Source organism: Coturnix japonica, chromosome 3, assembly GCF_054131305.1.
Source record: "Coturnix japonica strain WE chromosome 3, WE-NBRP24, whole genome shotgun sequence".
Taxonomy (NCBI): Eukaryota; Metazoa; Chordata; class Aves; order Galliformes; family Phasianidae; genus Coturnix; species Coturnix japonica.
Window position 1 is genome coordinate 43,807,352 of NC_140665.1, and position 12,104 is coordinate 43,819,455.

At 43.9% G+C, this 12,104-nt stretch overlaps 1 protein-coding gene across 1 annotated transcript; it reads right to left on the reverse strand.

The window, feature by feature from the left end:
* Positions 1-1,143: 1,143 nt before the first annotated feature.
* On the reverse strand, positions 1,144-11,594 carry LOC107311521 (solute carrier family 22 member 2-like). The gene is made up of 11 exons (XM_015858060.3): positions 11,088-11,594; positions 9,669-9,772; positions 8,464-8,618; positions 6,454-6,622; positions 5,964-6,078; positions 5,431-5,537; positions 5,111-5,325; positions 4,233-4,341; positions 3,122-3,234; positions 1,776-1,875; positions 1,144-1,280 (listed from the first exon to the last, which is right to left on the reverse strand). Exons 1-11 carry the CDS (start codon positions 11,496-11,498, stop codon positions 1,214-1,216), a joined length of 1,665 nt encoding a protein of 554 aa, XP_015713546.2. The 5' UTR covers positions 11,499-11,594; the 3' UTR covers positions 1,144-1,213.
* Between the last annotated feature and the right edge of the window lie 510 nt (positions 11,595-12,104).

Below are 12,104 nucleotides of genomic sequence, written 5' to 3' on the forward strand. Positions count from 1 at the left end.
GCCAAATTTTTCCTCTTTGACCCTACAGCAAATGCTAGTTTTGCAGCTGCCTGAGCCAGTGTCATCTGAGGGCCCTGCTCAGCAGGACAACGTACTGCCCTGCTTTCAGAGCCCTCAAAGCAAGACTGAACATTAACTGCTGCTCAAGCCCCTTGAAAGCAAGGGCAAAGTCACCATGCTGACAACCAAATAGTCATCTTGGGGCAACTGAATGCTGCCTGTGAGTCTAGCAACATTTTTTGCTCAGCTGGGTGCTCTCTCTCTACAGATGACAATTAAGCAGCAACAGTATCCTTATGAGAAACCAGCGCTCCCCAACACTGCTAGGGGACAGCAAGGCTGAAACAGTAAAGGAAAACCACAGTAACTTGTCTGTTCCCCCCTGGATTTGCAAGACATTAAGGTTGTTCAGTGGGGTGGAAAAGGAAAAGCAGAATGCGATTAGGAGAGATGAGCAAGGACTACAAGTGCCACCACTGAGAGCAGGAAAGGAGAACAAAGCACAAAGAAAGGCAGAACCCAATTCTGAGACAGCTGCAAATCACGAAAGGTGCTGAACTGTCCCTGACAGACCCAACTTTGCTTCTACTGCTCCCTGAGGCACAGGATCACTGGACAAACGTCAGCTCAGAAACTCTGACCTATGTGATAAGATTAGACAAGGTTTGTGGTCATCTCAGTTCCACAATAGAGGTACATCTCTGTTATGTTATGCTGTCCATGTAAGACAAAACATGAAAGTCAGACTTCATGGAGGTTTATAAAGTTCATTTGGAATGGACCCCACAATCCTCAAATTAAAATCTGCCCCATGTTGAGGTATACACAGTTTGAGTGAAAACTTCCCAGCCCTAAAACATCTGTATTACAGGGTACAGAGAGGGAACAAGCTATGCAGTAATAGGGACAACCTCATCAGAAAACCTCAAACATTCAAATGAAAGGATAGACAGAAAAAGAGGGAGGGATGGAATAGCATCACTGTCAGTGGAGACTTTCAAGATGCAATTGTGCAGCATGCTAAATAAATAATCTCATCTAGGCTCCCTTTTCCAGTGAAAGCCTGGACCTGCTGATCTCCCGAGGCCCCTTCCAGGCTGAGTTTTCTGCGATTCTATGAACAAATGGAAGCAAGACAGAAGAGAGTATTCATTCTAATTTTATTCTTCCTGCTAGTGCTCTAAAACAGACTGTCCAGAAAGTTGTGCCTTCTTCAATCATGGGCTACTTCTGATGTTTGGACATGGAGATAGATCTTTTTGTCCTTTGGAATGCTTTGCCTGCAAGAACAACAAGATGTGAGCAGCAACCAGGAAGCAAAGCATTCAGCTAGCACCTGATTTCAGGTTCTTCGTTTGCTCTGCGTCTTCCCCAGAGAAAATAAACAGTTAATCTTGAAGCCCTCTAGGGTTGCTCTGGCTCCTCAGGGGAGACCAGTGCTTTACTTACCATATAAAGTAGCTGTTATTAACACTGCACTTTCTCTGTTCCACAAATATCAGCCAATTTCTTAAAGCACAAATTACAGTTATAGTAGGGTTACAGACATTTTAAGATACTAGACAAGTTGTTCACAGACCAGTAAAGACCTTTGGTGCTTGTTTTCAGATGCCTAGATGAACACTAAAGCTAAGTCCCGAATCCCTTATACTAGAGTCTAGGAATCAGCTAGAAACTTCTGGAAAGGAGGAAGCAAAGTAACAAATGGGCTTCTGTTCTGTACATTTTGTACAGTTCCAAGTGAAACGTGCCAAGAGTTCACCAGCCTAACTCACCTGTGAAAGTTTTCAACATCTTCAACAGTCTCAGGCAGAACTCTTCCTTTTGTTTCAGGCAGAAACAGCACCAATACACCCGCAATCAAACCAAGGACAGCTTCAAATCAAAGAAATGCACAAAGAGCTTGTTAGCTTATAGAATCATAGAATTACCCAGGTTCGAAAAGACCTTGAAGATCATCAAGTCCAACCGCAGCCTAACCAGTACCCTAACTCTAAAAACCCTCTGCTAAATCATATCCCTGAGCACCACATCCAAACGGCTCTTAAATACAACCAGGGATGGCGATTCAACCACCTCCCTGAAGTGATATACATAACTTTCTGCTGCCTGGCATAAAGGACTCACAAATAGCATTTTATTTTTGTTTGTTTTAAAGAAAATGTACACATAAAGGCTTTATATGCAAGACAGGGATGCCATCTATGGAGGATCTGGCAGCTACACAGCATAGCAAGGAGCCAAGTTCAGTGTGAGTTACACAATGAGGTAGGTGGGGTAATGAAGACTGGACTGACATCTGTAAAGAGGAAAAACACTTTCTATAGGCTGAGCCAGAAAACAGATGCTATTTATATAACAAGCTTTAGAGAATATATACCCAACATATTAATTCCTGCACAATGTGTTTAACTTGCTCGCTGATAGTTTACCTACTTTGTATGTGTTTTATGTCTGTATTTTGAATCTGCTAAGCACTCTCCTAAATGCACTGTCAGTTAAGTATATGCATATTGCCATTCAAGACATTTCACTTGAAACAACGTCCTTCTGATCCAAAGATTCAGAGAACACAGACCTTGACCTGAAAAGTTCAGGTCACTAGTTTGCAAATGCTCTTCTTGCATTTATTTACCAGTCTCTTTCCAAACAGGTGAAGAAGAGCCAGTTAACAGTGTTAGAAAAGCTGAAGTATAACAGCTATGTTTGTACTCCATTAAAAACAAAAAAGAGGGGGGAGGGGTGAATTCTGACTTGGGCTCCAAGACTGAGGAAATACTCCTCATAGATGAGCAGCAGTTTATCAGATTTAAATACAGCAAAACAAAACCAAAAGTCATTTAGTCTCAACATAGTTTTGAAGCTTTGCTCAGCATTTCATTATCTATCCAACATGTTCATCTCCAGCTTCTTTTAGAAATGCAGGGAACAATAATGACACAATGACAACATGGCAGATATGAGTGCACATAGAAGTCCCACGTTGTTACAAACTGAAGGTTACAACCAGTTGCTCCTACTGAACTTGGAGCTGTCTCAGCTGCTTTTCCCTCTCTTTGAAAGCTGGACCCCATTAACTGCACCCCAGGAGCAGCTGGTGAGGAAGTAACATGGCACTTACTGAAGACTATCAGTGGCAGTTCATGCCAGATTTCCACCAGCCTGTAGACAATGAATGGGACAGCAATTCCACCAACATCACACAAGGCAGAGCAGACCATCACACCGAGATTCCTGGTTTGACAGCAAAGGGATCACGTTAGCAAGCACTGCAAATGGAAGAGGACAGGGCACCACTGACTTTTCACACAGCATGTGGCTCCACAAACCACAAAACACCAAAATAGTGTGCAAAACTCTAGTTTTCTTATGGTGTGCACATCCATTAGTTCAGACTTAAGTACTGCAAGCAAAAAAAGCTTAGCAAATAGCAGCAGTAGAGTATACCTGTATTACCCATGTGGGCAAATTCCCAAGATTAAATGTAGAAAAGAATCAGACTCAAAGTGTCTGCGAGAAGTCTCCAAGCACAGTAAAACAAAACCATTATTTTCAATTCCTCTTGAGTGACTTAGCACAAAGGGTATCAAATAATGTTTTGTTCAATATGTACCATTAATAAAATCCCAACTACCTTCTACTATGTTTATTATGGATAGATAAATAAGATTAAGAGTCTCCAGCAAAGTAAGGAGGATTGAGATTGATCCAGTCAGTACAGACACCTTCCCTGCATGCAGTGGTCAATGGCCACTCAGGGGAAGGAATTTTTGAGGACTTTACTCCCAAGCTTTAGTTATCTGCAGTGCACATATCTACTTCTGAGCTATGCACCTTGCAGTCCACTAGGAAAAAAAATCCATTCTTCAGGTCAAGAGCTCAAGTTCACATACTCTCCATAGCAGCAGCCACACTGAATGCATCCGTTTGCATGTAATTTTGACTCAAATTACATTCAAACCTAAGCAGTATGTGAGTCTTCACACTCCTCATCTGCACTGGTTCTGTCTACCTTTCCCTTTATTTCATCCACATGAAATTTCACCTTCTTAAACCACATTGTTTTTTTCATTATCCAGCATTTTACAGCACTTCTGCTCCACTTAATGTTCAGTAACAATGGTATATGTTTGAAAGTATTTGGGAATTTCTTCCATTTAGCATAAGAACATAAAATACACATTGGCTTCAACTATTTGTTTGCTGGCCCAGCAGCAGAAGGATACACTTACCTGATGTACGTTGGATATAACTCAGTGTTTACAAAACAAACCATTTCAAAAGCTATCGTGATTCCCATTCGTCCAATGCAAGCAGCAATTAATTTCAGCCAATGTAGGTCTGCAGGTAAAATGCATTCAATACATTTAAATTATCCCAGTGATTTAGCAGGGATTGGTTAATACTAGTGCTATTTTAGCTAGATCTCTGATTCCCTATTGCGTGATGTTTTTAAATGACTCCTTCTTGTGTGAATCAGGAAATGAAAAGTCAGCACCTCATGAGCTGTGGCACAGCACAAGGGACCCAGATGCTTTGAGATTTATAATTAGCTGTGCTATAAAATCTGTTTCATTACACTGTTTCAACTGAGGTCCCTAAGGTTTGCTCAACCCAGAGCAGAGGAGGCTGAGGGGAGGCTTCGTGGTGCCCTGTAGCTCCTTGTAGGGGAAGAGGTGCAACACTGAGTTCTGTTCTGTGTTACAGAGACAGGACCAGAGAGAATGGCATGGAGCTGCATCAGGGGAGCATCAGGTGGGGAGTTAGGAAAAGGTTCTTTAGCAGGGATAGTGGGGCATGGAACAGACTCCCCTGGACAGTGGTCACAGCCCCAAGCTGCTGGAGTTCAAGAAGCATCTGGACAACATACTCAGATATACATATGGTTTGATTTTTGTGTGGTTCTGTGTGGAGACAGGAGTTGGACTTAGTGATCCTTGTGGGTCCCTTCTAACTTTGTAGTGCAAGGAGCACCAGTGAAAGTCAGGTGGGCAGCACCCAGTGGTGGGCACACATTTGCAGCCCTTCAGGACTAGAAGAAGGAAGACAAAATTGGGTGCTGTTCCTTGGAGGAAATTCAGGGATGGGAAGCCTCACCCAGTTGACTCACCCTCTGGAATCAGGGCTGTGGCAAGGCAGGCAGCCCCAGCCACCAGGTTTGCTGCAGCCCATGGGTAGCGACGGCCAATACGATCAATGGTGACAATGATGATGAAGGCAGCTGGGAACTCAACGAGAGCAGAATAGAGAAAATCCAGGTAAACGTTCCCACCCATTAGTCCCATGTGCATGATGAGCCCTTGATAGAGGATGGAGCTTGTGAACCTAGGCAGAGAAGGGTGTCCCAGCTTTATCAGGATCTCACAGTCTATTCTGCTGGAGCATTTATAGCCAGAGCTTCAAAATGACTCACCAACATTATCTTCTTACCAGTTGTACATCAGAATGAATGTGTTTTTTCTCATTTGCGGTGTCCTGACAAGGTCAGTGAGTGAAGGACTCTGCTTCCCACTATCTTCATCTTCAAATTTAATATCCTATGAAAAAGCCAGCAGTGTTTGTAGGGGCTGAGCACTCACTACAAGCCTTGGAAAATGGCAGGAACAGTCTGAGGCACTATGACCATTCACAACACACAATAGTCCCAAGGTGGAATACTGGTCCCTTCTCCCCATGCAGAAGGCCAATACCTGGGCAAAGTTCACTAAAACTCCCTCCAAGGCTTACCATTGGCCCATTCTAGCATTCTCTTGCTTATTTCTGCAGGAAAACACTGTTTTTAGCTTAGACAGCTATGAGACAGTTTTGCTGTCTCACCTCCCTCATTAGAGCTCATTACCTCCCTAATTACAAAACCAGACTTCTCAATAATCAAAAGTAAAATAAGTTTCCACCAGAAAAAATTGATAAAAGTTACTAGCGGGGCTCTTGTTTTTACATGTATAAGCAAATACCAAGCTCACCTCAAAATGGGAAGGCATCTTTTTCCGATTTTTTTTAGCTATGCCATTGACAATTTTCTTAGCTTGGTCAGTTTTTCCTTGAGATATCAGCCATCTGGGAGACTCTGGAAGGCACCTAACAGCACACGAGTTAATGCTGTTATATCAAAATGCAACATGCATGCAGTGTTCCTACCTATGGAGACTTGTGACAATCATGTAGACATTCAACAATCGTCATCTATCTTTTCAATGTAGGCCCTATGTAAGACATATGTTTTCTTTTATGAAATATTTAATACATTATTAGACCACTAATAGGCTAAGATACAGCGAAACATTGGTTGCTGAGGGATCCTATTTACCACCCCTTACTGCTGCATATCTCCTCTTTACACTAACATGCATTCACATCCAAAAAGCGATGCCAAATCTCCCTCAATATCAAATCTTGGGAGCAGAGATGCTGCTTTTAAGCTCATGGGCAAAGATACAACAGAAACAGTCTTACCAGTAGTAAAGCAGTAAGAAGCAGCAGGGTAAGGTGACAGTGAGCTGCAGCCACCGCCAGTGAGGGATTGCATAAGCAATGGCATCGAACACCAGGAGCCCCACTGAAAAGGCTGCCTGGTAGAGGATCCCCACTGTCCTCCTGTACTGTGGGCCAACGACTTCCGTCACTGCAGAGACAGAATAACAGCTCCACCAACTCCATGCAGTGCAAAATACACGGAGATTTTGTTGCAAAACCAAATGCTAACCTACATCATACCTCCAGTGCAGTAACAGAGCATCATTTTTATTTTTCCAAGCGTGCCTTTTTGGCCTGTATCTCACTCCAAGCATGCATAGATGCTTGTATCACTGGATGGTATACAGCATTCTCCACCCTAAAGGCCTCATCATCTATTTGCATTTTGAACCACTTTGTCACCATATTGGCCTAACAGGTTAAGTCTTGCCAACACAGAGCTAAGGTAAAAAGTACATTCATTTATGAATCATTTCAAGAAAACTTAATAGAGAAAGAACAGACTGTAGTTATTTAGCAGCTCAAGGAGCTCCTTGGTTTAGGGATACCAGATTAACTAACACTGATCAGGCAAAGGATGAGCATAGATAAAGACACCACTCCTCAAGCTCTGTAAAACTGAGTCAAAGGCAGCTGCAGGTTAGGCAAGGTCAGAAAAAACAGGATAAAGAAGTTGCTCTGCCCCTGTACCCTTCATTGAGCACTCAGCATCAGCCATCTGACAGGAGACAAGTTTATGTGGGCTTTGGGGTTGACTCTACATGATTTCTCTCACAAAGAGATTTCAAGGAAAATCCAGGAATAACGAGATGTAATTGGAGAGAAAAATATCAAGATGGGGCAAATCATCATCATGAGGGATTTTACGCTCTGAAAATGGCTCACACATAAAGACTTCATTTGTACCAGGAAAATATTGAAGATGCCAACTGAGTATCTGGAATATACACAGGAAAAAACAACCTCATCTTGGCAGAGGATGGTCTGGAGTGCAGGATATACATTATTATGTTATATTCAACATCTGGATATGCATTAGCACAGTGTCTACGCTGACAATTCACAGTAGTTTTAGACATTGGCATTTATGTTTCTGCCACCATCACAATTAACTGGATTGCTTGGAGCCATTTAGTAAGGCCACTTGCCACGCTAACCCAGATATAACTCATCTGAGCATTATGTAGAATATTTCATTCATTTCTTCAGTGATTGCTCAGTAGGGTTTTACGCATGTTTTGTTTGGGTTTGGTTTTTTTCCCTACAGGAGTAGGAACTCCACAGATGAGTAGCCAGTGAAGTCCCATGCAGCTCCACTATACAGAAGGTGATCCTGAACTGGCCCTGGCCCTGCTGCTGCACAGCTGCCAGCCAACATGCTGAGAGAAACACCAGCACAGTGTGGCTCTTCCCATCACTTCACAATGCCCCGGTTTGGCTTTCATTCATCCAAGTGCACAGACACCCAAACAGCTTGTCTTTCCCTCAGCAAGTACATGCTGTTCCTCAGTTATTTTTAGGCTGTAAAGCCTCTGTTTGCCCTTTAGTGCTCTTTGTATCACAACGTCTACAGTCTTCCCTACCCCCTGCCTGCTTCTTTCACATCCTCTGTCATCACCTCTGTCTTCAGCTGGGCTGCAACAGGGCAGTTGTTGCTGAACCTGGGGCCACTGTCTTCCCCCTGCCAGCACTGACAAGAGCGGGCCCCAATCTGCAACAGGGGGCTGACCTGCAGAAAAAGCCTGCCTTGAGGTAACAGCAGTCACATGCCTACCCTTGATCTTTGAAGGTCACTGCCATTTGGGAGTAAAGAATCCCAGGAAGTCAAAGGGAAAAAAAAAACAACCACTCTTGATGGTTTTCATATGATTTCAAAAAAGCTTTAAGAGTCATTTTTTAAGAGGTCTTTTGTTCAGTGTTTGTTTTGTGGTTTTTTTCCCCTTCAGCTTTTGCAGCCCATCTTGCTCCTGCACGAGGGTTTGAACTCACCAAGAATGTAGCCTGCAGTCCAGCAGCCCTTGTTGACCAGCCCTTGTAAGAAACGGAGAATCACAATCCACAGGTAGCTGGGCACAAATACCTGCAGGATCCCACAGACCACACTGGCAGTAATTGTGGTTAAGAGGCAAAACTTACGGCCGAACCTGAATTGGAAGATATTAAATGTAAAGCAAAACAATATAGTCATGAAAATGTAGACAAAACTGTGTGTATTTTAAGAAAGAAAAAACACTTTGCAATAGAAGAGGTACACACTGACTTTTAGTCCATTGCTCACTTCTTTGCTTTTGCTTTTCAGTTCCCCCAAAAGCTTTTAGGTTTCTCAGAGGAAGAAAAACTTCCTAAAGAGAGCAGCAAAAGACCTATATTTACACATGTTTGGGCTGTAGTGTTTTCTAAGTTCAGAACAGTTATTTTAGCTGTCTGTTAAATAAAATAGTGTGAAAAGCAAGAACAGATTAATTTATGATTCTGATACATCTGCACATACCAGAGTAGCAGATTCATGCATTAGGAACTTAATCCTTAAAAAAAACAAACCACCAACAACAATATATTTATGTATGTCTCTTGCTGTTGATGGGCTGCATTTCTCACCTGGAGATGCTTGGAACCTGCTCTGCCAACCACCTCCAAGCAGGAGGAAAAGGAGAGGGGGGAAAAAGGCCTTCAAATATCAGCATTTGCTCCTTTTCAGCCCTAGCTTCCTGGAAAAGGATGGCTCTGAACAGGATGTTAAAGATGCCAGGAGTCACTGATTTCCAAACCAGCTGTATCTGTCTGGCAATCTCTGCACCTACTATTTCAAAGCTTTTCAAGAGGAAGGAAGATATTTCTAGGCTGTACCCACACTGAGTATGACAGATGAAGCAATGGCTCCAAATCAGCACCTCCTGTTTTTGTTAACATCCTCCGGACTCTTGCATGGCCCAGCAGGGAAGTTTGGGCCTGTCATCCATACCAACTCTGCAGGACTTGCACAAATCTTTTCTGCTTTGTACAAAATACCAGGGACAGCTCGTTCACTTTAAGGCAAAGCACCCTCTTCTGACTGTAACTGAACAGCCAGTTGCTGGCCTTACTTTGAAGGGAGCAGAGATGATACCCATTGCACAACTTCTCTCTGCCTTTAAGTTCAATCACTGCATACTGATAATGGAGGCCAGAGGGCTTTGCTGTCACCCCACACGTACCTGTCTGCTATGTAGCCAATGTTGACAGAGCCAATAAAGAACCCAGCATTCACGGATGACTGAAAGAGGTCCAGTTTCCAGGAGTCCTCACACACCAGGTTAAACTAAAGGAGCAACCAGTTAGAACCAAAGCAGTGGAACCAGTAGCTTGCTCACACCCACAACCTCCTTCATTTCATGCAAAGATATGTGTTTCCGGGCCAGTGCTCTTATTGGCACCAAGGATACTCATCAAATTAAGCATCCAACACCAAAAACAAGATCAGGCCCTTGGGCAGTTCCCTGCTGTTTCCCACTCATGTATCATCTTTCATTACTGAAAAGATTGTAATTGAGTTATTGCTTGCTGAAAAATGGTCCCTAGGACATAGCCTGTTCTCTGTGCTCTGGCCTCGCACTCACCTAACCCCTCCCTACAGCCTAACAAGGCCTGCACATCAGGCATCGTGCACCCTGGGGTGAGCCTTACTCATACGCATTTGCTATCCGACCTGAGTTCTCAAGTACTGCCTCCTGTAATAAGTAAAAGCTACCAGGAAATGAGTTTTTTTCACTACTGGCAGTTGAGTTCATTTAACACAGTGCATTTTCAATTAATATGAACTTCTTCCTGATGCTCTACAAGGGCATGAGGCCATTCTTCCATCTGGAATTTTTACCTTAGAGCAAAGCAACATGCTTTACGCCGTGCTGCCCTCTCCTTTGCTTGGCAAGCAGGCAGTACATAAGGAGCTTTAACAGAAGCAGTCACAGCCAGAAACAAGGTACACTGCCAAAATGCAGCCAGAGGTATGTGTGCAGCATATCAGATATCCTGTGGTGAAGGAAATGACCTGAGGGCCTAGCCCTGCACCAGCTTTCAAAGAAAAGGGAAACAGCTTTAATCTGAAAGAGGACTGCACAAACCCACTGCTGTTTCTAATTAAGCTGTTTAATCACAAGAGGTGCTTCTCCCCACCCGCAGTCATTCAACCATATCCAAAACTAAAAAGCAAACTCCAGACTTTCACATCTGAGTGTGGATCGCAGAAAGCAGGCGTAGCTCCTGAAAGGCACCTGCTGAGATCAGCCAGTTTTGTTGGAGGGTTGCAAGCACTGGATTTCTTACACAGGTTGTTTACACACTTCCACCAATAGGACTTCATGTGGGATGGGAGTTTCATTAAACTGGACTTTATCTACCTGGGGGTTTATTTGCTCCTCAGCCGGAGATCCCTTCTGAGCACACCAGCGCAATACTTCACAGCAGGGACAGAGCAAAGAGGATTTGCGGAGCATTCAGATTAAGTTCAAAAGAGAGAAGATCCTCTCTTACAGGTAAGTGCCCGTCTCTCTAATAAGCTTAGGCTACATCAACAACCTCCAGCACCCCTCAGCTCATTAGAAACAACACAAGAGAAGACAGGCACATGCTTTTACCTCGGTCACTATGGAGGTCCCAGAGTAGTCATAAACCCACCCGTCTTGGCAGGGGCCAAGCGGGACAGAGCTCCGGTTGCCCACGAGGCTGCCAAGGGGGTCGGTGCAGCTGACACCCGTGGCATTCCAGTCCACCTCGTACCTGCTGCAACGGCTGCTGTAGGTGGCCCCATGGCTGCCCCACTCAGGGACGGTGTGGTTCAGCTGCTCCGCCAGGCTCCAGCCACAGCGCTGGCTCAGCTCCGCTGCACCAGGGCTGAAGCAGCGATGCTCGGGGGTGAACCCGAAGAAGACGACACCCACGTAGACAGGAGTGAAGGCAGCAGAAAGCAAACACAGGAGGAAGAAGGTTTGTTTCTGGAACCTGTCAAATTCTCCAATGTGCTCTAAAATGTCATCCAGGGTTGGCATCTTGGCATCAAAAGCACCTCAAATCCTTATCACTCCGGTCTGCAACACTGATACATTCAGCTGGCAGCAAAGCTATTTAAGTAACAAAACATTTGACCAAAAGTCAAGATTAACTCCATAAATTATTAAACTACGTGTTGCAAGATTTTTTTTTAAAGTTTTCATTTGAAAGGAGACCTTAATCCACCCAGGCAGAATTTGCATTTAACCCCTATTCAGGACACACATACTTCTTACCTCTCACTAAACATAAATAAACAATGCTGTGGCTGTTCTGTTGCATTCTTTTTTGTTGTTGATGCTGTTTGTTTGCTAGATAGCCACTAATAGTTGTTTGAATTAATCCTTACTGATGACTTCCTTCTAATACAATGGTCAGAAGGCCATTCTCACAGAAGGGTAGGAACAGCACCAGTTCTTCCCATTGCACAGCAAGCCCACAGGAGCCGCCCACTGATCACCAGAGCATATACAGCCTAGTGTGAAACCTGCTCTGCATCCCAGCACTCTGCACACAGCTCTTCCTCTCTTCAGGCAGATCCACTGGAGCCAGGTAACCAAACCTCTGCTCCTGCAGCCTCCTAATGAAGCATTACTCCAAGGCCA

What these genes read in the sequence shown, in the direction of transcription:
- LOC107311521 (XM_015858060.3), bottom strand. Translation starts at nt 11,498, where the DNA reads ATGCCAACCCTGGATGACATTTTAGAGCACATTGGAGAATTTGACAGG. An exon ending in TTCTTACTGCTTTACTACTG is followed by an intron (nt 6,079 to 6,453) that starts GTAAGACTGTTT and finishes GTGTGCTGTTAG; the next exon opens with GTGCCTTCCAGAGTCTCCCA. An exon ending in CACAGCCCTGATTCCAGAGG is followed by an intron (nt 4,342 to 5,110) that starts GTGAGTCAACTG and finishes TTTTACCTGCAG; the next exon opens with ACCTACATTGGCTGAAATTA.